Source organism: Lacerta agilis, chromosome 17 (genome assembly GCF_009819535.1).
Source record: "Lacerta agilis isolate rLacAgi1 chromosome 17, rLacAgi1.pri, whole genome shotgun sequence".
NCBI lineage: Eukaryota > Metazoa > Chordata > Lepidosauria > Squamata > Lacertidae > Lacerta > Lacerta agilis.
Genome location: NC_046328.1, coordinates 3,251,018 through 3,275,735, shown reverse-complemented (window position 1 = coordinate 3,275,735; position 24,718 = coordinate 3,251,018). Strand labels below are relative to the sequence as shown.

General features: G+C 40.8%; 1 protein-coding gene across 1 annotated transcript in view; it reads right to left on the bottom strand.

Annotated features, from left to right (window-relative positions):
* Positions 1–639: 639 nt before the first annotated feature.
* The window catches only part of SBNO1 (strawberry notch homolog 1), a 38,657-nt gene continuing 14,578 nt past the window's right edge, over positions 640–24,718 (bottom strand). The window contains exons 10-32 of the mRNA XM_033136391.1: positions 24,432–24,593; positions 23,572–23,707; positions 23,382–23,487; positions 22,069–22,222; positions 20,230–20,412; positions 19,973–20,070; positions 17,178–17,329; positions 15,648–15,845; positions 14,880–15,047; positions 14,592–14,761; positions 13,254–13,385; positions 12,584–12,719; positions 10,909–11,021; positions 9,466–9,537; positions 9,019–9,118; positions 8,509–8,583; positions 7,853–7,999; positions 7,176–7,270; positions 6,972–7,064; positions 5,445–5,582; positions 4,578–4,654; positions 3,975–4,168; positions 640–2,149 (exon numbers count right to left, since the gene is read on the bottom strand). Of these exons, the coding sequence (XP_032992282.1) occupies positions 2,007–2,149; positions 3,975–4,168; positions 4,578–4,654; positions 5,445–5,582; positions 6,972–7,064; positions 7,176–7,270; positions 7,853–7,999; positions 8,509–8,583; positions 9,019–9,118; positions 9,466–9,537; positions 10,909–11,021; positions 12,584–12,719; positions 13,254–13,385; positions 14,592–14,761; positions 14,880–15,047; positions 15,648–15,845; positions 17,178–17,329; positions 19,973–20,070; positions 20,230–20,412; positions 22,069–22,222; positions 23,382–23,487; positions 23,572–23,707; positions 24,432–24,593 (3,042 nt within the window). The 3' untranslated portion in view covers positions 640–2,006. The remainder of the gene's footprint in view (positions 2,150–3,974; positions 4,169–4,577; positions 4,655–5,444; positions 5,583–6,971; positions 7,065–7,175; positions 7,271–7,852; positions 8,000–8,508; positions 8,584–9,018; positions 9,119–9,465; positions 9,538–10,908; positions 11,022–12,583; positions 12,720–13,253; positions 13,386–14,591; positions 14,762–14,879; positions 15,048–15,647; positions 15,846–17,177; positions 17,330–19,972; positions 20,071–20,229; positions 20,413–22,068; positions 22,223–23,381; positions 23,488–23,571; positions 23,708–24,431; positions 24,594–24,718) is intronic.

The following is a 24,718-nucleotide window of genomic DNA, read 5'->3' as shown; positions in this document are numbered from 1 at the left end:
GGTGTGGCGCTCATCTCGCTTCAGGCTGAGGGAGCCGGTGTTTGTCCGCAGACAGCTTTCTGGGTCATGCGACTAAACTGCTTCTAGCACAAACGAACACCGTGACAGAAACCAGAGAAGAAGAGTTTGGATTTGATATCCCGCTTTATCACTACCTGAAGGAGTCTCAAAGCGGTTCACAATCTCCTTTCCCTTCCTCCCCCGAAACAGACACCCTGTGAGGTGGGTGGGGCTGAGAGACTTCAGAGAAGTGTGACTAGCAAGCCCAAGGTCACCCAGCAGCTGCATGTGGAAGAGCAGGGAAGCGAACCCGGTTCACCAGATTAAGAGTCTACCGCTCTTAACCATTACACCACACAGGGCACACGGAAACCTTCCTGCTGCTACAGTACTTGTTTATCTACTCACGGTGGTATGCTTTTGAACTGCTAGGTTGGCAGGAACTGGGACAGAGCAATGGGAGCTCACCCCGTCACGTGACTTGAACCACCGATCGAGACCGCCGATCGGCAAACCCGAGGCTCTGTGGTTTAGACCACAGCGCCACCTGCTCCCTTCTGGTGTGAACTTAATCCATGACTGAATAACTAAAATGTTCTGAGAATTGTGACAACTGATGAAAAACACAGGACTCATTGCTTGTTAGAACAATAGCTTTTTTATTTATTTGACACCTACAAGATTTTGGTATCTTGTAGTTTTGTGGACAGGTTTATACAATCTCAATTTTTCAATAGTGCAACCTGTGCAAGCAAGAAGAAAAATGACAAACATTGTCCTTCACTTTCTTTATAAACATCTACTATTATAGGCAAAACAAAACTTACCCATATTTTTAGATAAGTGACTATTCACATTTTGTACATTTACAATTTTAAACAGCTCCAGGATAAACTCTACAATGTCTTACAACATAAACAAAAGTATTCAAGTGACGGGGAAACGGGGGGAAAAATCAACCCAGCATACACATCGGAACCCTCACGTGCTGCTGCCCCCCTCCCCCCCATGTCTAATTTACAGCTCAAGTATTGAGTAACAAAAAACAAAAACTTTTTTTAAAGGGCTGTAATGTGAAATGGAAGTAAATTTGCACTTGTGTTTCCTAAAAACCTCACTGGATAAAGGAAACATTTGAGAAGGAAAGAAAAAAGAAAATAAATCAGGCTTTTTTAAAGCCATTCTTGCAGCACACAATTAGGAACACCATTAACACATTTAAAAAAGGAACTTTAAAAATTTAAGATGTTTTCATCACACACACGCGCGCGCGCACACACACACACACAAACATGTTGCAGATTCAAATATATAACCTCTAGAAGAAAGCCAGAAAATGCAATCGCTGGGCCTTTTTCTTAAAATGCAATCCTCAATGCTGTACTGAGATTGTCTCTTTCTTCCTTTTCCATGTTGACTTTTTGTGTAGATCCTGCTCATGCCTAATCCAAAGACATGCACAGCCCAAACAAAAATGGGGAACAAACTTGAATGTGTGGTTTGCAAACCTTTAAATTTTCATGCTGCTTTTTAAATAAATGTACTTTTTTTATTGAGACCTGTGTTGCCACCATTATATATATCATCTCTATAATATGAACTCAAAATACATGCATCTGAGGACCTCTCCCGCAGCAATGGCACCGATGTACTGCATTAAACCCTGAGCACTGTATGACAAGGTGAATGGATAGGTTGGTTGGGAATTTTCAAGCCTCTTAAAAAAAAAAGTCATGGTTTGTAGCTTAAGTAGGACAAACATTTTTTTGTAAAAAGAAGCAGCTCTATAAAGAGCAGTTGGGGGGGGGGTAAAAAAGGACACATGGACCACTGTGAAACAATGTTTGGCTTTCAGTTTGACCACCCTTCAGGTGTCTCTCCTCTTCTGCACAGTTCTAAGAGAGCATGATGGAACTGAAAGTTATTTCTTTGGAATCTGTCCCTGATATTTTTTTTTTAAATGCAATGATACGCTTGTACAGCCAAATACCAAAGACTCTCTTTTCTTATGCATTGTTGAAGTTGGTAATGCTCTGTGGGTGATGCTGTTGCCATATTTGTTGCTGCTGCACTGCAAGCTGTTGTGACTGGTCTGATGTCGAAAGTAGGTTTACAAGGGGAGACACACAATTTGCGGGAATGATCAAGCCTGCAACAGAAAAGATTGGGTCTTATTTCACAGACATCCATGCTGCTTGTAAGCAACCTACAGTATCCTTCTTGACTCCAAGGCAGTGAGTGGTCCTCCATTAACTGACCACCTAAAATCTTTTACTCTGAGGACAATCACCAGCTTTGTGGATTTATGGTGGCTATTGAGGTCTAATCCCATATACTGTGCACACACAGGGACACTAGATGTTACCATAGATATTAAGGAAACAGGTAAGTTCTCCATGCATCTGGGATATTGTCCTTCTTTAAGTAGAATCTGGCCACAAGAAATGCCGTCTGAACACTCCTCCTCCCTTTTTGCCTCATTTAGGGAACAGAGGCCTGATCAGAAAAGGTTACTTTAAATCAAGGGCTTGTGGTGAGCCCAGTACACCCATCCCTCCACCTTTTCAACTATGAATGAATGAATCTTTATTTGTGTCAGCCATCAGCCATAGCAAAAAAACAACAATATGATATACAAAGAATAGAAATAAAAAGTCAATTATATAAAATATCTGAATCAACAGTCAAATAGCGGATCTTATTCTAATTGCCCCAGCTAAAAACCTTGCAACCTTTGCTGTCCCCTGCTCATCTTGATCTGCCAAGAGAAAGGACACTGTGGCAGTGGTTAGGCAACCCGGGATGGACAATAAAAGAGGGGTGATAACCTCATTCCTCAAGTCTTTATAAAGAGTGCAAGCCAGAAGGGCATGCGCCACCGATTCGGTACTGCCATCTCCACAGGGACCTAAGCGTTTTACATGTGGAAGCAAGAGTAAAAGCGGATCTACATTTTAGAATTGCTAGGTTATGCAGATAGGGTGCCAGAGAGTCAAAATGGGACGGTGGAAAATAGTCATACCATGGGGAAAAAAATTCCTTATTGTGGCCAAGTTTTTCTGACGCTCGACATCATTTAGGCACTGACAAATTAGACTGTTTGCTTTACTAAAACCCAAAGTAAGTAGCTGTTGTGGTGATAAACCACAAGAGTGAAGTTTTTGATAGACAATTTTAGTCCAAGTGCTCTTGTGACAATCTTGCAGCACTAGGGATATTAGACAGGGGGGCGAAGCTAATAGCTAAGTGTCTTATGCGAGATCCATAATTCTACCGAGGGGAGATTAGCCTCTAGGCACAATGATGCGTTTGGGACTCGGTGGTGCAGAGAAAATTTGCCTTAAGAACTTTGATTGGACAGCCTCCATAGATCCAAGGTGAGTGCTTGTTCAAATCTGAGCCCCATATAACAACTGTGCTAGTGGTTTAGTTGGAACACTTCCAGGACTAATGGTACATGTTTACCACCTTTTGTGTAGAAAAGGTGTGTCAGAATTTTGGTGCTTTGGGATGCTTTTTCTTTTGCACATTTCTGGTGTGCTCCCCATGGAAAATAAGGCCAAGATAATTGAAAACTTTGACCTGTTCAATTAGCTGGTTGTCCATGCGCCATCTATGGGCCCTATAGTTTCTTGAGAAAATCATGACTTTGGTTTTCTTGTAATTCACGGCCATCTGTTCTCTCTGGCAATATCCTGAAAATGCCCTCATCAGTCTTTTTAGGCCTACTTTTGCTTGGGCTATGAAATGCAGGCCCTTTGCTCCTCAGTGTAAGACACTAAAGAAATATATGCTGCAGATTCAATAATGTATCCTTGGAGGGAAAAATAAAATAAAATAAAATGCAAAATGAGCCTTCTGTTCCAAGAAACCAACAATACACAAAACTAGTTGTACACTTTTTAAGGTTAGAGAGACTTCAGGAGTTAGACTGCCACATGGACCAAAAGGTAATGACAAATTATCAGACTTGCCTACAATCCTCTGTCCATCCTCCGTCCGTAGCCGAACGATCTGCATTTTAACATTTGTACCGCTTACTGAGGCTAGAACTCCTTCTACTTTTGTCCAGACGCTTAGGACTGAACCACACAGGACATAGTACGTCCGACAGCGCAGGCCAACTTCACAAACCAGGCCCAGGCCTGCTTTTTTGCAGTTGCCTCTCCTGAAAGAGGAAGGGGAATACTTAAAGATTGATCCTTTTCTTTAACACATACACAATTTTTAATGAAAAGCAACACACAATGATGTCCCACAATATTTTCTGAATAACACTTTGATTTTACATAACAAATTGTTGCCTCACAAAAGAGTAGGATGAGCTGCTCAAGCACGCAAGTCAGACAAGAATAAGAGGATTCAGTTAGTTCTGAACCAAGAAGGTTCCCCAAGCCTAGTTAGAACTTGCACAAATCTCAGGCTTGGTATTTCTTGTGGAAAGGCTGCCAATGCAACTCTTTGATGAAGCTTTCACTTAATATGCTCCCATCCAAAGTTTCTTTTCTCAGAGGCATTTTTGAAAAGCCCAGCATACCACACAAGACATTTTGTACCACAGCATTTCAAGAACTCACCAGTAAGCATGGGTGCAAGTGTCTGCTGATGACGTGTACTGCTCTAGCCAGTGGGCCACAGCATCGTCAGAAGGAACCTGAAAATGAAATAAATTAGATTTTACAGATTTATTACAGCCAGATTTGGCTTCTTGAGTTCCAAGGTTAAGAGTAACTTTACAGGTCCCATTCAGATGCAAGGCCAAACCATGGTCTCATGTTACATGGATGAGAAGAACCCTAGCGCACCTCAGGCTCACATGCGCACCCTGCCCATGCAGCCCCCAGTCCTTACTGATAGAATACCCAAGCTCAACAGTGGTCAGAAGGTGCGATCTATGGTTTGCAGAAAAGCACAAATCACAGTTTGCTTGTTTGGAAGAACCGGCTTCCTCCGATTTGGAACAATAATCATTTTTTTTGGGGGGGGGATGCTACATGTGAACAGAAGGCCCCACAGAATAGGATTATTTAACACCCAAATTATGGTTTGGCATTATGCCTAATTTAGTCGTAATAGCAATTATTCAGCACCTGAGTATTTCCACAAGGTCATCTCACTTGACTATGGCTGCAATCCTAGGCATGCTTTACTTGTGTAGGAAGTAAATAAGATGGGTAGTTAGCCAATGTGTGAAGGAGGGCAGCCCAAGTGAGAAGAGGCAAGCAGTAGGGATGGGTATGTGCACATATTATGGGTCATGTTAATAAACTCCTCTTTACATCTAGGATCTGTGTATTTTTAATGTAATTAGTGCATATTAAGGGTATTCATGCATGATATTCATGCATACCTTGTTTCTCCCTCCCGCAAGATTATAGGTTTAATACAAATGTGGTATTTTAACATTTTCCACATGTTTTAGTTATTTTTAAAAAGCAAGTAACCTTTTTATATTTTTTCTTTATTTCTGCATACGTCTCCAATTTCAATTGTTTTCCGGTATTTGGTCTATATACTAGAAAAAGCTTCTTTTTGGGATTCACTTCTTTCACCAGGATGGCAGTTTTCTTATTGTTTCGTATCTGGAAAAAAGGGGGGGGGGAATACTGTGAAAATGCAGTATGCATTACTTAAAATACCGTCAGGATTTAACATTTATTTAAAGACAGACCAGGGTTAGAATCTGTTGGAAGAAGCAAAACTTACCAAAAGAATAAGAAATCAAGATAACAAACTTTTTATTTAAAAAAAAATGGAAATGGTTTATTGAATATTTATAGATAAATTGTAAACAGATAAAAACATTGGCAGGAGTATTGTAATAGCCTGCAGTTTCATAAGAGTATATATTTAAAGATGAATAAATGAGCAAATTAGGTTAATTTGGATATGCAGAAAATATTAAAATAAATTTAAGGAACGGCAGAAAGAGGGGGAAGGAAGTCAAGTTTTGAAATGTTAAAATGATTGTAAAATTAGTGAAATGTATAAAATTAGTGAAATGTATAAACTTGAAAAGCATAAATAAAAAATTTTAAAAAGGAAAAAGAAAGAAAAGAAAACAAGTCCTGTTGATGGCTAAACACACCCCTAACCACAAAACAGAATTGGTTTTATACAGAAGCAGAGTTGGTGGCTTGTTTACAGACACGTTGTGGTAGCATTCAATAAATCACGCTACACTCCCCAGGAAAAAAAAGAAGAATCTGCTGGATGAAGTTAAGGAGGCAACAAAAATCTCAAGGAGGCAGCTTTACAGCACATGCAAGAGTAGTTCTGTCCTTCTGAACCCAAACATCAGCTCTGCTCCCAGATCTGGTCTGAGGGGCTGTTATTCTGGGAAAATCCAGCTTTTGCCAACATTCTCTCAGTCTCAGGCTCCCACCTGAAATACTGACTACACAGTGCTTCAAACGCTTAAAGATACACTGCATAAATGTCAAGTATTTCTTTATTACGTTAATAAATTTTTAGGTTTGTAAGAAGGTAAAAGGTAAAGGACTCCTGGGTGGTTAAGTCCAGTCCAAGGCGAATATGGGGTTGCGGTGCTCATCTTGCTTTCAGGCCAAGGGAGCCAACGTTTGTCCACAGACAGATTTCCGGGTCATGTGTCCAGCAGGTCTAACCCACTTCTGGTGCAATGGAACACTGTGACGGAAACCAGAACGCACAGAAATGGTGTTTACCTTCCCGTCGCAGTGGTACCTATTTATCTACTTGCACTAGTGTGCTTTCGAACTGCTAGGTTGGCAGAAGCAGGGACAGAGCAACAGGAGCTCAGCCAGTTGCAGGGATTTGAACCGCCGACCTGATTGGCAAGCCCAAGAGGCTCAGTGGTCTAGACCACAGCATCCACCCGCTCCTTTTTTAACCTTCCTTTTTTTGTTTTTATTACACATACCGGTAAGATATACTAATGTCCAATGAAGTTAACATGCTTTTGGGTGGAAGTTTGCAGAGAACAATCTCACCTGAAGTGATAAATAAAATCCATCTTCTGGTCCACTTTGTTCAGCCCAAATCTTAGTTGCTTCTTCCCAAGACATCCCTCTCTCCACGCTTATCTAGAAAATACATTAAAAGTCAAAGGGTACTTAGCAAGAAGTTTTACTATTTGAGTCAACAAAAAATGTCAGTGGCTCATGCAAAGGTGAACAATTAACCAAGAAACTTACAGTATATAATTCAACATGTCCTGAGGTAGAATATCCTGGTGTGAGGAATTTTTTAGCATCTGCCTTCCTCACCTTCTCATCTCCTGAACCCAGATCTTCAAGAAAGAGAGTCACAAGGTACATATGAGTACAGCACATAGAGAAGAACAAAGGTTTCCAATGATTCCTGTGTGTAGGAATCACCAGCCTCTGAACAGCCTCCTCCACTGAGGCAGCATATCACTCTCTGAGGCATTTCTGAAGAAAATATGGTAGCAGGGCACATAAAATCTGCATTACTCAAGCCTGCCTGCTTTGCCATCACAAGGGCCATCAAATGAAATACATGAGCAGTGCTGTAGAGACATGAGATTGAGGCTAGGCATCTGGGGCAGTAAGCATTACAGAACAGCACAAGAAACAGTGGCTATGCATGTAATGCGGGACTGGCAGAAAGACAGAGAGCTTAAACGGGGGTCTAATCAAAGAAGCAGGTCTGAAGAACTTCAGTTGTTTGGCTCTTGCTGCTACTAAACCCATGCAGCACTTCCTATCCGTTCAAGGCACCATCTCATTCTTGGAAAGGCTGAAAGAGGTGGTGGCTGGTTTCCATCTGCCTCTATTACTGGCAGTGGAAGAACGTGGGCTCTGAAAAGAGGCTGGCATAGCAGGGTGTGTGAACGAACTCATGCTCTTACCTAAAATGCCCATGTCATATCTTCCATTCTTCTTAGCATTCTGTATTACTGCATTTAACGTGTCTGAGAAATACTGGAATAAAGCATTCTGCTGATGCACTTCCATACCCAGAATCCGGTTTAGAAATTTCCCTATATTGTTGTAATCTAGAACAAGAGGAGATGAAGCACTTTAAGCCAGAATATAGGGATATAGGCAACTGTATAAGGTACGCACTCTTCCTGAACCCTGCCTAAGCAGTTTCTTCCCACCCCACCAACCTCAAATCTAACCATAAAAGCTGCATTAAGTTCTCCCCCTCCCAATCACCCAGGCAGAGGGAAAGAGACAGGCTGGCTTCTGTCTTTAGAGCCATAAAGGACTTCAAAAGCACACTACCCATTTCAGATCACTGTATTACCTGAAACCATAGCTTTGTTTTGTATATTCACACTTGAAGACTTTGGCCTGTATCCAGCCAAGCTCTGCTTAGAGTAGACCCACTGAAATTAATGGACCAAAATTAGTCATGTATTAATTTCAATGTGTCTACTCGTAGAGTATGACTAACACTGAAAACAATCCTTTCAAATTTTGCTGCTGACTTACAAGGCCATTACAGAATTTAAAAAGAAAAGAAAAGTGAGTTACATAGACATTAAAAAGGAGCAAGTACCTTTGTCAAGTGTTAGAATCCCAGACCGGTCTTCTACATTTATTAGGCCCACGCCTATTAAACCCTGACGGACATCTAGGAAGAACAAAGGGAAGCTGTCATGGGTTCCATTCTTGCTGTTTACTAAGGTAATTTAAGTACCATCAGCATTTGTGAAATGTAACCAAACCTTTGATGGTTTCCCTCCCCTAAAAACTAACACAACTGATTCAATGTGCAAAAGGGGTCATATGGCAGTCCAAACAGGTCCTGCTATCTACTACAGAAAGGCCCAACGATTCCGTAGTTAGAATGCTGTAATTAACCCAAACCATTTGTGCTCTCAGATCCAAGTTCTGAAAACAGATCATGCAATTTCAAAAGGAACTGTTGAATTTAGTTGTTAGGAAAAGGTACATATAGTCCCACCAAATGATTGGAGTGCATAATTTTAATTCAGTCTATGACATTGTTTCCCTTCACTGATAAACGTGATTATCACCTCAGTATTTTTTCAAAAAATTCATATACCTTTAAAGAATTCTCCTGGATAATCAGCAGGTGGAGAAACCAATGGAGAGTCTAAGTTCACAATGGACTTCATCACTATTTCCAATGCATTTCGGCCATACTGTTAATGAGAGAGGGGGGAAACTATTGTAGCCACCATAAAATACAAACATCCTTCTTTTAAAAGTATTGTGTTCCTTTCCTAGAAAGTTAGGACACTTGCCTTTCACATCCAAAATCTGGCCAATTTATACAGGCAGTTTTTAATGTTTGATGTTTTACTATGTTTTTATATGTGCTGTAAGCTGCCCAGGATGGCTGGGGAAGTTCCAGAGTCTATAACCCCAAAAGGGAAAAGGATTATAATGCAAAGAAACACTCCCCCCCACCCCCGGAATAACAGACTATTTTTTGTGTGTGTCAAGGCAAGATAGGGCTTGCTTTATTCGAAAGGTGTATCTCGCTTACCTTGTTGTCAAAGTTGAATCTGCTGAGGTCTCTTGTTTCTGTAGCTCTTCGGTCGCCATGAGTGAGAGCTCCCTATCAAGAGACAATAATTTTGAGACCAAGTTGTTTTTATAATATATCATCTCCTAAATTAACACATCTTTATTCATCGTTACTTCAGTTATTTGCTGAATAATGCCTATCATCTGAAGCCAACAGCCTGGATCCAGAGATAAGCACAATGAAGGGGCTGGTGGAAATGGACTTTCCCACTCTCTCCTCCCTCTTGCAGTCTCCAACCCTTCCTCTCTGAGGGTTGTGACCTGTTGACTGGAGTGGAATGTAGTGCAGGAGACAAAGGGAACTCTCAAAATTAGATAGAGGTGCCTTCTTCCAGCAGAACTCTCACTCATGGAAGCGGACTCTTAAGGAGGGGTGGAAAATTCTGTTTCCACCAACCCCCTTTGATATGCTTATTTCTGGATCCAACCCAATTTGCTTGTGCCTCAGCACATAACAAACGTAATGCAATTCTGTTCGATGAGAGGTACATTTTGCCCACTTGATTAAGAATTTCATCATGCAAGAGCATGGAAAATATTACAAAAAGTTGGCATAAGAAGCCAAAAGTATGTCAGAGAACAAGGCTCATCAGATAGTGAACCTGTACGACCATAGCCAATAAAGATGGGTTGTTTTTTTTGTTAAATATTTTTATTGAAAGTTTCAACATAAGATACAATAAAAGCCAAACTAATCAAAAAAAGAAAAAGATACAGAAAAGCCAAAATAAGAGAAAATGAAATAAAACAGCAGGGGGGGGGAAGAGATATAAAAACCCTCTATCATAACTTTATCATATCCTTTAACCATATGGAACTTCTTAACCACCTGGGAACTTCTGTTTCTTCCCCAGGACTCCCTCCCTGGGGGATCTTTTCTATCCTGTCTCCCACACAAAGCCCTTCATCATCTACCTGTCACCGATGAGAGGTACATTTTGAACACCTGATCATGTTCACATGACAGATCCCATTCATTTTGCAGATAAAGTACAATCTATACTGGGGATAGGAAACATGTTGCCCTGTAGAAGATGCTAGACTCCATCTCCCACCAGCTTCTCCCAGCAAAGCCAGCAATTGGAGATGATGCGAGTTATAGTTCAGCAATATCTGGTGAGCCAGATTCCCCATCCTGCATCTACCCAAAGATTTGTATTGAGTCTCCAACATATTAACAGAAACTGCTTAAATCCCCCCTATGAACCCCTACCCCACACAATTTGAGATATGAGAGCCACTCTCTAGACCACAGAATCTTAGATGTTTTCTGCTTTGTTTTCAACTTTAACAGAACCTGCTATAATTGAGAAATGTGTTTTCAAGTTTCTGTGTCTTTATTCAAAAACTGCTCGCTTGCAGTGAATTTCCTAGTCAAAGCTACACCCAACAATCCGCTTACCAAGCTCTCCAGGCGTTTGGCAACAATTGACGCAAATCTTTGTTCTCCAGCCAGTTCAGATATTAGGAAGACATATTCTGGTGCGGTCACTTGGTTGGACCTGTGAGTTCGGCCTGGATAGTAAGAAAAAGAGGTTTTATTCACTCAAGTCACCCAGCATCAGCCGCCCATTCTCAAAAATATTGGATAGGAAAACAGAAGTATATTTGGAGGCCATGTTCTTCACAATAATAAAATAAACAAATGATTCAATTAACCATCTCAAACTGTTTTCCAGGGAATTCTGTGGTTCCTCACAAACTAATAAGAGGTTTATTTTATGATTATAAAAACATTTCTATACTGCCACATCATAAAATATCAGGGTGGGGTATAACAGAATATAAAACACTATGAAAACAACAATACATATAATAAATTGAGCAGCTGATCAAAAAATGTAAAATTAAACAGCCACACAGGCCTGCCAAAAAAAAAAAAAGCTTCCTCTGTGAAAATCAGTAATAGTAAATAGCTTGCTAACTGCTATCATATCCTCCTTTCAGTATACAACCACAGACATGGGTGGCGCTGTGGTCTAAGCCACTGAGCCTTTCGGGCTTGCTGAATGGAAGGTCAGCAGTTTGAATCTGTGCTGCAGGGTGAGATCCCATTGCTCTGTTCTACCTCCTGCCAACATAGTGCCTTGAAAGCATCCCAGTGCAAGGAGATAAATAGGTACTGCTGCAGCGGGAAGGTAAATGGTGTTTCCATGTGCTCTGGCTTCTGTCACGGTGTCCCGTAGCACCAGAAGCAGTTTAGTCCTGCTGGCCACATGACTTAGAAAGCTTTCTGTGGACAAACATCAGCTCCCTTGGCCTGAAGGAAGATGAGTGCCGCACCCCATAGTCAGTTCATATGAGGCACAACAGGCCTAAGAAATGTACACTGGAGGGATAAGACCCCCCACACACCAAGAAGGGAACACAATCCACAAACACCAAAACTTGTCCAAACCCCATGTTCATTGCCAAAAATAGTCTGGACATAGTACTGACTCTGGAGAAAGAAAGAAAGAAAGAAAGAAAGAAAGACCACTCTCTGCGGAGTGGGCAACACCAGGCCTAAGCAAATTTGAATCACCCTATCTTTGGAGCTAGTAGGAGAAATAACTCTTGAAGACAAACAAATTTTATTGAACTAAGAAGATTCAACTTGCTTGTGTTTGAAGCTACATTTTGGCTCAGATATACCCTAAGTGAAGAAACAAGAATTTAAACTTTACTTTTTAAGGAAACTGTTTTAGAAGTGAATACTTAACTGCCTTGCAAGTCACTTCTTCCATAGACACAGATTGAATGGTGTTCAGTAGTTTGTTTTTGTGGCAATGGAAATACAACTCAAACTAGACAGAACTGGAAAACTCTGTTCGAAGACTCCTACCATTATGGAGTGTTGTCAACGTGTTGTCAGATTTCATTATCTTTTGGCATTGTGCAAAACCCAGCATAGACTGAACTCTAGTTTGCATATCAGACCACTATGTAATTTGTGAGCCTACACACATCTGTTTAGCAGCATTGCAAATATAGGGCTACTCTGCTAAAACTGCCTTACTGCAAATGATACAAACTCAACATTATGCACCTGGCAAAGAAGCATCATTTCCAAGTAAAGCCAAGACAAAACTGCTTACCAAACTGCTGTATTGCCCTATCTGCACTCCACGGCAACTCCAGAGTCATATGTACCCTTCGCCTCTGGTTCTTGGCTCGTCGATCTGCTTGCAATGAAATACCAGAGCTGGCTGCTTCAGAAATGATGGCAATATTCTTTAAGAGAGAAAGAGTGGAAAGGTTGGATTTTTAAATTTTAATATGTCTATGGGCAGGATGTGAACATGTTTGAATTGGTAGGAAGAGACTAATTCAAAAGGTAGATCACACGCTTTGCATGCAGAATGAATCAAGTCACCTTTAATGAAACAGAAGCTATATGTGTTTTATCTCTATTTTATCTCTTTAGCTACTATTAACTTTAATAATCTTTAATAATCTTTTAACAGTCTTTTATTGAGAATGGATGGAGTCCGGGGTTTCCTGTTACTGTTCTGCTCTTGTTTGACAGAGGCCATCTTGGCTTTGAGTCCTGGAAGACCTGCAGGCCTTTTCCACCTGTCCTGGGAGGGCAGAACCCTGACTGACTCCAGCTACAAAAGCTGAGGCTGCTGAAAAGGACAGGGAACATTTTGGCTGTCTCTTAGTGCAGACCCAAACAAAATATTGCCAAGAATTCCCTGACATCTGTCCATCTATTTTATATGAATCTTTACTTGAGAACTGATATAGAGTAATGAAAATGGTTACCTTATCTCCATCCATGAATCTTTGCTTCTCTGTGATGTTTAGGATTTCAACAGGAACATCTAGCTCAGACCTGGACTCATAAGAGATGCTGCCATCATCATTACTCACGACTCTCCCTTTGCGACCTGTCATCTTGGGAACAATGACCTCTTTTAGCATGCTAAACAGTGCTTTTAGGAATCCATTAAATACTTCCAAGCAATTTCACATGCACTCAAGAAAAAGCTTGTATGATGAAACATGTTGCCCATTTCTAGCATCTGCCATCCTGGGGCCGCAGCAGCTGCCGCCTCACTAAACCCTCGTACCTTTCTCACCACTCTCCGTGTGTGCTGCTGCGGGGCGAGGGATGAGGTTACTGCTGCTTCTCTGCCATGCCCCACCACATTGGGGTACCCACCTGCCCCATGGGGCTGGGTGTGCAGGACCCCATGATGGTGGCCGTCTGCCTTTCTGGGGGCTGTGGTTTTGCTGCTAAGAACAGAAGGCTCCCTCTGTGCTCTGGCACCCCCTGCCTGCAGTGTGGTATAACCGCACTGCATCATCTGCAGGCTATTTGCCTCTCCTTTCCTCCTCCCTTGCTGGGCACCACGGCTTCCGAACATAACTATTTATTACAGAGGGGAGGCTCTCGAGGGCTGGGTGAGTCTGGGAGGCTGAGAGAGGGTGTTGAGCCATCTCCATCCTGCCCCAGGTGCCGTGGCTCTGGGGAGGCTGGGTCAGGCCTGGAATATTCCTTTTAGAATCAACTCACTCGTGTGTCTGGTTTTTAAGGAGGGGGGGGGGAACCACAACTAAAACACCTACATGCTGAAGACATCCAAGTCTACTTCTCTACCCAATAACTTTTGCCTTCTATTCAATTCCTTATCTATTAGTGTCGGATATTTCCACTTGGAAGCATCATCATCTGAAGCTCAGGGTATCCAAGACTCTGGACTTCTAATCACTGAAGGCAATACCTTCTTTCTCTACTGACAATGCCACCATCCATGTTGTTGATATGAGAGGGAGAGAGTGAAAGAAAGGGTGGGTGGGCAGGCAGTCCCCAGACAGTTGCCCAGAAGGGAATGCAATCCTCAGGCTAAAATAGGTTTGTGACCCCTGTTTATTAGTGGAAGGTAGTTTGAATCTAGGCCAATTAATGCAAAGGCACTGGAATGAACATCACTAGGCTCTTATTTTATAAAATTATGTTTTGGTTTATCAAATCTTTATTTAATTGCATTTAATATTAAACATGTTAGGTTATGTGGATGTTCTGTAGCAATTCCTGCACCATAACACCTCAAACTACAAGTCTGCTTCCCACACAGTTACTTGAGATCCAGCACCTACCTCAGCCACATTCTCAGGACCACCCAGTTCATCTATAAGTTCATCCAGTGTATTAGGAGGAAGATCTTCTGATAGTTTTTCCAATTTATCAAGCAATTCCTTTTTCATCTGCTGGGCTCTCTCAACAGCATCCTGACTTGTTACATAGCTGGTATTTGTATTACTGTTAGCTGCAGCATATATAAAAAAAGGAATGGTGGTGTTTAGAAATGTGAAAGTGTTGTTTCCCTTGCTGGAAGGAACATTCTGGCTTCAAAAGCCAATTCAGAAGCTGCACATTCAACATACCAGACGTATTTGTAGTAGAAGAGGTAACTACTGTGGAAGAAAGAGAACTGGGCCGTTTGGATCCAAGTCCAGACGCTAGTAAGGCACTCTGAATGGAATCTGGGTCTATGCTTTTCTTTTTTTTCTTCTCTTTATTTTTCTTATGTTCTTTCCTAATTAGCCAGGGGTCTGAAGAAAAATAAATATATTAAAGGAGAAAAAAGGCTTCTGGAAAAATATGAAAATTATGCACCAGAGCAATTTCTTTTGTAGGTAAATATTGTATGGATCAGCTTAATGAAAAACAGTACAATTGTAACTTATGCACATTTAATACGTGTGATTTCAGCTCTATGTGGTTAAAGGTTGGCCGGCTGAAATCACACAAATTAAATGCATGGAAAGCAGAAGCTTAAAAGATATTTTGTGCAGGGTTTTCCCAGCACAGAAGCTTCCAAGCGTTGCTTACATGGTTCTTGCAAGATCTTGTGGGAACTTGAACAGCCCAGTAAGATCTTACACGAGAGCACTCCAGAGCTTGCACAGGAGCATTCTAGAACTGATCAAGGCCCACTTGTTAGATGGCTCCAGAAAGGTAAGGATGCTCGCATGGCGAGTGGTTCAAGTATACATGCTTTTGTGTATATGTGCCATCCCTGGAGCGTAATCCCCCCCAAAAATTTGATGGTACTATACTCAGCCTCCGGAAAGTAAATAGTGGCAGCACATGCAACAAAGCAACAATTGAAAAGAAATACTAAATTACAATGATACCCATTATTATCTCACCATCTTCATCATCCTCGCTAGATTCATCTTTAAATGGGTTGAAGTCATCATCTTCCCCAGAGCTTAAAAACCTGGAGCTCTCATTATCACTCTCTTCATTGTCCGAGATGTCCGACTCACTGAAGCTTTCGTCAGAACTGCTCCCAGCTAGCCCACCAGTCTTACGCGCTTTCTTGGCATCTCTGGTTATTTCTTCACCTTTTTCATACAAAACGTAATGAGGAGGTAGCTATCACTGAGTGGCATTTACCCCCACTATTCTCTCTATGGGTTGTTTGTAAAGATTTTGTAGATTTTTATTATTTACAGGTGTTTAACAAGGTGGGAAACCATATCAAAAAAAGAAAAGGGGGGAGGGAAGGTCCTGTTGTATTCCTGATACATTAACAGGCTTCCTATCAAGTCTTCTTCAAAGTATAAAATTACAACTTCACTGGAACTGATTAAAAAGGGCTGGAGATGAAGGCACCTCACAGGACACTGCAAAGTTTACAAGCCAAATGTTAAAAACCCAAGGTCGTACATATATGTGTGAGTTTTCCTTTGCTTGTTCTAACGGTACAGAGACTTTTCCTGTAATAAGTTATGATATTTCACTGCTGTTATCACCTACTGTACCAGTTATAATATTTTACAAGGGAGCAAAGCAGTTTAAGAGCCTGGTCACTCTGATGAGGAAACTGGGATGGGGGGCATATACAACAGCAGGGGTTGCTGAAGGTTTGATGTTTGTTGTGGTGCAGCAGGCCTATTAAGTCCCCATATAGCAGGGGTCAGCAACCTTTTCCAGCCATGGGCCAGTCCACCGTACCTCAGACCATGTGGTGGGCCGGACTATATTTTGAAAAAAATATGAACAAATTCCTATGCCCCACAAATAACCCAGAGATGCATTTTAAGCCAGATTTAGAAGGTGATTGGGCCACATCCAGCCCACGGGCCTTAGGTTGCCTACCTCCGCTATATAGAAGAACGAGCAGTACAAAGCCCTCTGCAACCAATTCCTGAACACCCAAAATTAAATGAGCACCACTTACAAAAAGGGTGGTTCAAATGAGATTTGCTTTTCACATCTCTTGATATTTAAATCAGTTCAGGCATTAGAGAAAGTGACAAACATAGTTAAGTATTTCAGACAAACAGCTTCACAGCACAAGACAGACACTATGGTCTTGCAGCTGAGTGTGGGTAAAAATCAGTGTAGCTTGAATTAGTTCAGTGCCAAGACTCCCTGCTCTATAAAATTGCTGATTAGTCTTCCTTGCACACGTGTGAACATAGTCACATGCCAATACTGCTAGCTTTTCCCATTTCATTTATATCCACTATTCAAGGTTGCGTACATGGCTCTTCCCCTCATTTATTCCCAACAGCCCTGTAAGGTAGGTTAGAATGAGAGACAGTGACTGGCCCAAGTTCACCCAGTGAGCTTCATGGCCAAGTGGGGATCTGAAACTTGGTCTCCCAGGCCCCAGTCCGACACTCTAACCACTATCTTAACTATATTAGAATAGCATTACAACTATGTACCTTTGCGTTTCTTCATTTTGTCCTCCTTGCAAGGACTGTCTCTAGGAGAGTTGTTATTACTTTGAGCAGACAAGTCGATTCCCAGCAAGCTAAAAAGCTTCTTCCTGTCAGGAGCTGGGAAATGTTTCTCAATGAGAGACTGAAATACTCCCCTGCAGATTTAAAAAAGAAAAAACATTTCTGCTTGGTTTAATGGGCAACCTAAAATTTCTCTTCTCCCAGCATTTAAAAATGCTGTTTATGTAGTAGCTTCTTGAAGGTCTGACTTGTTTCAGGCAGACGCTATTAAATCTCAATTCAGTCTGAACTGCTATACAGTGGTACCTCGGGTTAAGAACTTAATTCGTTCTGGAGGTCCGTTCTTAACCTGAAACTGTTCTTAACCTGAAGCACCACTTTAGCTAATGGGACCTCCCGCTGCCGCTGCACCGCCAGAGCACAATTTCTGTTCTTACCCTGAAGCAAAGTTCTTAACCTGAAGCATTATTTCTGGGTTAGCGGAGTTTGTATCCTGAAGCGTATGTAACCTGAAGTGTACTTAACCCGAGGTACCACTGTACCAAGAGTGGCAATGAATCAGATGGGGACTGGTTAGTCTTGGGTCAATACTGTTCAAAAGAAGACCATCAATCGTGGCAGAAAATTACAAAGGACCATAACTTGGCATGTGAGAGTCACAGAAAGCAGCACACTATATTATATGCTGCTTGAACGAAGTCTAATCCACTAAGAAACCGAAGACTTTAGAAACCATCTCCCCTCTTACATAGAATTGCAATTTCTACAGCTCCAGAGGCAAACTGATCACAGAAAGTAATAGTACCACTTTATTCTGCCTTGATCACCTAGAGCACTGTGTCCAGTTCTGGGCACCACAAGTTAAGGATACTGACAAGCTGGAATGTATGCAGAGGAGGGTGACCAAGATTATCAACAGTCTGGAAACCGTGCCTTATGAAGAATGCTTAGAGGAGCTGGGTAAGCTTTCTGACAGAGCTGTTTGGCAGTGGAATGAACTCTTTCTTCTTCCTTGGAGGTTTTTAAACAGAGGTTGGATGGCCATCTGCCATGGATGCATTGCAGTGGGTTGGACTAGACGACCCATGGGGTCCCTCCCAACTCTACAATTCTATAAACAATGATGCAACAGAAGGCTGCATAATTAAGAGAACATTTTGGAGTCAGAGATGAGATTCTTAAAAATAACTAACTTAAAATCAGCCTACAAGGTGCTGCTATGCTCAGCAACGTCATTGTGCAAGTGGCATGGCTTCTGCTTCTTTTTGTCCCACAACCTACATGCACCTCAAATCTGCTCCCAGGGTTCCTCCCAATACACCAGAGCAGGGGGAGGATGCTCTGGTGTGGAAGCAAAGGTGGCTCTACTTACAAAATGACTTTGCTGGATACAACCCAATGAATACAAAAACTTATGTACAGCCCCTATAATGAAATTAAAGAGACTTGTAGCAGCTATGCAATGATTTTAGAGCTGGCACAAACTTTTCCTCAGGATAAAAGATCAATTCAGTTCTGTAATATTCGTTCTTTTTTTTCTCAATCACTGTGTGCTCTCATTCAGATTTCAAGAGTTTCCAGAGCTACTCACACTCTGGTAAGCTCAACATTTATGATGTCTGTGCAGCTGCCTATAAAATATTGATATTGCAAATAGTTAAAAATAGAGCAACAAGAGTTTTGATCCTATTATGCCAATCCTTTTCCAGGCCCCAATTTAAAGAGCTGGTTTCAATCTGTAAGTTTTTGATGGCTTGGAACAAAGTTCACATTCTCCCATATATACCTATACCTCCCATATATACATATCCAAACCTTTTAATCCACTTTGGGAACCCTAATCTATATGCCACCACCAAATGCAGTGAAGTTCTGAAATAGTTTCTCCAAAGAGGTTTGCCTGGCACCTTCTTTATGGACTTCTAACACCACATGAAGATCTCTTAACTTGCGTTTTAAACCAACCCTAGGTTTCATATTATTTTTATTCTCAATGGTAAATGTTTTATTCCTTCTCTACTGAAAAGTTAGATTAAGGATGTTTTTATTTTTTATTTTATTATTGTATTTTGTATTTTAATATTATATTTTGTTTGTAGGCTGCCCAGACAATATTCACTGATGGGTTTCTTTAATAAATTTAATAATAAATTAAAAGGAATTGGGTGGAGAATAATGTAGCACAGGCAATGACCATTTTGTGCGTGTCCAACTGACACGCGACTGCCAAAGCACAGGTCCTTTTGTACCCAGAAGAGGACAGAATGGGGCCACAACAGGGCCAGGAGGGCTTATGTGTGCTCTGCCAACGTGTGCGGGGGCCAGGAGCAGAAACCCAATGCAAAATGGACACTGTCTGTAGTTGACCTTACCTATACACATTGTAGCAAATGGGTAACAGCTGTCACATGTTTTCCGATAGACTCATGATTTTGGTTGAAATGCATCAGAAAGTTTTTAAAAAAATGGTCCTGGTTTAAATTCTTGGATATTTAATCTTAAATCTGTTAATATTAGGACTCTGGACTCAACATGCACCTGCTCTGAATAGGACATACATCACATGAAGACAACTCAAGAGCCCCATCACATTTAATTAAGAAATTCTGATTGCTTGGGGTGAAGAAAAAAGGGAGATGCTGGACAAACAACTCCAACATTTGCAGTTTTAAAACAGCATTGAAAGTTGATTTTTATTGTACAGTTCTCTGCATTTTCCAAGAACTTGAAAAACTAAGTTACTTCTCCCAGATTTGTATGACTGAAAGGAGTCTTACTTTGCTGTGGAAACGAAGTCGTTCAGTTCTCCACCACCTTCTTCCAAAGCTTCTAAGGTTCTTGCTTCCCCTGTGGACTGCAACCCAATGACTACACACTGGAGAGAGAAAAGGACACTCAGTTTAAAACTCTTCCAAATATACAAAGCATATCCAACCCCACACATCCACACACATCAGGTCACTCTGACATTTCCCTGAGAAAATGAAGCCATGTTTTGAAAACATTCTAGAGTCAAGGCCAACCTGAAACTTACTTTGCCATTCTTTATTTCTTCTCGTGCCAGCTGTACCACCCTTTTCACCTTGGAAGCTATGCAGAGGTATTTGAAGAATCTCTGGTGGGCAGACCAGAACTGGCCCCACATAGACTTCTTCATCCGCTGCTCAGCATCAATGAGGTCGGCTGCTTGCTGGAATTTCTCCCTGGCACTTACCCACTGAAAAAGGAACACCAGAAATTTTTCTGTAAGTAAACATGATGAATTTCTACAGTGTAACTTTACCATCACAGCAAGATTAACCTGAGATGATTTGTCCAAGAATGTTTCAGTTTATCACAGTTCTTTTCTAACTTGCTGCCTTCAGGGAATCAAGGTGCTTAGTCAATTCAGAAAGAGTGCTGCCAATAACTACTGGACCTAAGTGTTGCCTTCTATGAGTTGAGTACACCCTAAAATGGGAGACAGAACCAGGTGCCCTCCAGATGTTGGACTAATAACTGTCCATGCCAGCTGGCACTGACAGGAGTTAGAAATCCAACAACAGCTGGAGAGCCACAAATTCTCCATCCCCACCCCAGAATATACCCAATTCAATAACACTGCCAAAGAAGACTAGCAACAATGAGTATCCTGCCTTTCAGGGAAACTCACTCACTGCACTGATCTTCTCACTGAGGAGTCCGAGGGTTCCCTGTCAACTACTGCACTATAGAATGATCACTGTAACTTTGTTCAAATCAATAATTTTATCAGTGCTTTTAATCTGACTCTGAAGACTGCAGTTACATTATGATGTACAAGACTCACACCTGAATATTTAAAAGTGAAGACAAGTGACAGCCATCTCTTACAGGCTTTACAAATATGCACTGAGAGGTCCAGTAAAAAAACACACATCAGTGATAAAATAATAAAAGAACTTATTCAAAACATTTAAAAACATGTTCTCCTAACTTCTTTCTATGCCTTCACCAATAAGAGCATGAAAACCAACTTTTCAAGGAAATATTTTTATTTCCACAGTACAAGCATGTCTCAATCCAGAGAATTTACATGTAGCACTGAAATCAATGGGATAAGTTAGCCATGATTAATTGGAGTTATTTAAAATATTATTTATCATTGTAACATCGATCTCAGAGTAAAATAAATAAATTTAAAACACACCACTTAAAAGAACCAAGTGGTATTAGTCTTAACAGGCAACATTAAATTAACAGGCTTCAAATACCCAACAAACAGTAATATATTCAGTTGATAATGAAAAATTATCAGTTATGTGTCAGATGGAAGAAGTTCCCCAACTGGAGCATCACCACCAAGGAGGATCTTTCTCAGGTTACTGCATCATATGCTTCACCATCTCTAAGAGGGCCGCCACCACAAACCTTAATACAACCCTTTAGGTAAGAGCAGAACCACTGTATTGCCAACCTACACAGCCAATCTAGCAAAATACCATGGGTGTTGCTGAGAGATCAAAGAGGAGAAACAGGGTGGCACCTCCCCTTCTGCTAGCCATTAGAGCAGCCAGGGCTGACTCAGTCCCTAACTCAGGCCTGAACCCCAACTGGAATGAGTATGAGCATCTGGATGGCCATCACCCTCTTGAGCACCTTCCCCAAGAACATGTGCAACTGGGCAACAGCTTTCACAAACTGCTGCATTCACCCCCCCCCCAACCAAGGATCAGGCACACTACTGCATCTTTAAGAGTGGCAGTCACTCCCCATCCTGCAAATATTCATTTACCACTCCTTGGACCTGGTCTGCCACCCTACATCAGTCTGGATTAGGGTCTGTGTGTTCAACTACAATTCAAAAGGTAGTGTCTAGTTTAACATGCAAAACGCTGCATTTAAATACACTTACCATTTTTACAGATTTATTATACATTTTAACATAGTGCTGTGAAAGCTGAACCTCATCAATTTTGAAGGTTACACCCGAAAAGCTCAGCTGCCTTGCTATATACATTCCTCGTAGCTTCATATCCATAGCAACAATTTCCATGGCACCTACACCTCTGAAAACAAAAACAAACAGAAAGGAACCATCAAGGTAATTTATAAGATGGAAATTATTTTAAAACAGACAATTATTGGATTTATTAGAGAAAGCTAATGTTGTATTAAAGCCTGATTAAATAAGATTTTTCAATGGAACAAATATCTTCAAGCACTATCACAAAATGACACCACCACCAGCCTGAGTTGCAAGCACCATATTTTAAAAACACTATAGACATGAGAAGGGAGAATCTGTCAAGCTTTCTATTATTTACATCAATGGAGACAAGATGGCATGGACTTTGCCTCAAATAAGAGAGTCTCCAGGGAACATACAACTGAGGAACCAGAAGACATTCTCCCATGCCTGAACAGCTAATGTCAACTGAGTGGAGAAACAGTATGTGAGTTTTCAGCTCAGCAGGATACCATCCTGAATTTGCATCCAGCTTGAGTGTGGCACCCTATGGCTTGGATTGTTTGGGTTCTTTTATTGGAGGGGAGAAAGTAAGGTCCAGGTGAGCAAATGATCCTGCTCTGTGACTGAAGGACTGGATAATATGGCCTTCTGGAGCCATCTGATTTCAGTATAAAGTAAGAGAGACTTGTATTGCAGTTTAATGTCACCAACCACATGCTGTGTAACACTCCTCCAGCAGATTCAGCAAGCACCCTCAACTTTTGACTGAGGCACCTCTTGAAGACTTTTTCATGCCAACAGGCCTGTGCAGCTATTTAAAACTTTCTTGACTAGTCACTTTAATAATTGTTTTGGACCATTTATATTGGTGTTTTATATTTTATATTGTTATACCACAGCAATATTTTAATATGGTGGCATATAGATACTTTTCATTTCTGAGTCACTTGAAATACTCCTCCCTCCTCTGTCTAGGAATTAAACATTTGTTCTTATATCCTCTGGCAAATAATGTTGTCTTCAAATTCAAGCCCTGAGTTGTCCCCCTAAAACAGGGGAAATCTTCAAGAGCCATGTGCAACTGGGCAACAATAACACCTCATATGAAACTGTATCAAGACAGACCATTCCCATGAGCCATCTTACTGAGGGTAACAGTTTTCATGCTAGATCTTCATATAAATCTTGAGCTCTACCACATAGTTAAAGCCTGCATATTAAACAACAAGAGTTGAAATATGGAGCCAACAACTTACCTTCTTTCAACAGCCTGAATAAAGTCACTGAACTCCCTAAATGGGGTTCCTTCACCCCATATCCCAAGGCGGTTCATATATGCCATATTGCGTGGCTCAGATGCACCTGAAAACAAATATCTAGATTAAATTTCATACCTTTCCACCAACTTAAGTAACAACAACACCACATTTAAAACAGAGCACATACCTGTGGCACTAGCATAGACAACTCTGGCTTTTGGAAGTTTATTCTGCAGCTCCAGAACCGCCAAACCTGTCTTAGTTGGTTTTGACGACCCAACAGGACAAAGATTTTTAGCCTTGTGACATTCATCAAATACTATCTGAACATATTGTTAAGGAATAGACATTAATAATAAAAATAATCTTACTCCCAAGGAAGTTTTAACTTACAGTGAAATAGAAAGATTGGTCATAATGTGTTACCCAATTATAAAGAATTAATGCAGCACAATCCTAAGCACTTCTCCTTGCAAGTGAGCCTCACTATGTTCAGTTGGACTTTCTCCCAGATAAATTGGATAGGATTGCAACGGCAGCCCATTAATCATACAAGTTTTAGTCAATCAAATGTGCATATTGGTTGTTCTGGTATGACGTATATATGCATGTGTTTCAGTGGACACCTTGTAAGATCATTCCTTCTATTTGGAAGAGAATGAGGAACGCCTCAAAACAATGTTTACTATATACAGTTTTTAGAAGTACTGTACTTTTATTAACAATAGTTTTTGCAAGTAAGAAAAGGTGCTCCATCTGGACAATCAACTAAGAGCTAAAAAGTCAATCAAATACTGCAGCTTAAATATCAGTTTAGCTTTTTATTAATTAACTAGACATCCATGTCTTTACATTTAAATATAAATACAAAAGCTTGACTGCTTGGAAACTCTTCTACATTTGACAAATACCTTTCCCAAGTGACTGAGAGTCCAATAATTTAAAATCTGCAAGACACACATGCTTAACAAAGTGAGCGCTGGCACAGTTTTAAAGAGTTATGGGAAGAGTCTGCTATTGTACCGAGTTAGAACACTGAAAAGATACGACTCCATCAAAGTCATCTCCGCACCAGTGAAGAAGCTGTTTGAGCCTGGTTTTGTATTTACCCCCAGACTGACTTTCTCCAATAAGAGAGGAATAGGTGGCAAATATGACACCTTTCTTCACACTCCCGTTGTGTTTTGAAGAAATTTTTCCATATTTGAACTAAAATAAAAATACTATATTAGTATAAAAGACACCATGCAACTGGCACAACTATTAGTTCCTTAAACTTCATTTACAAACTTGTACATCCAACATTCAATTTCCATCAATATAATTATTGTAAA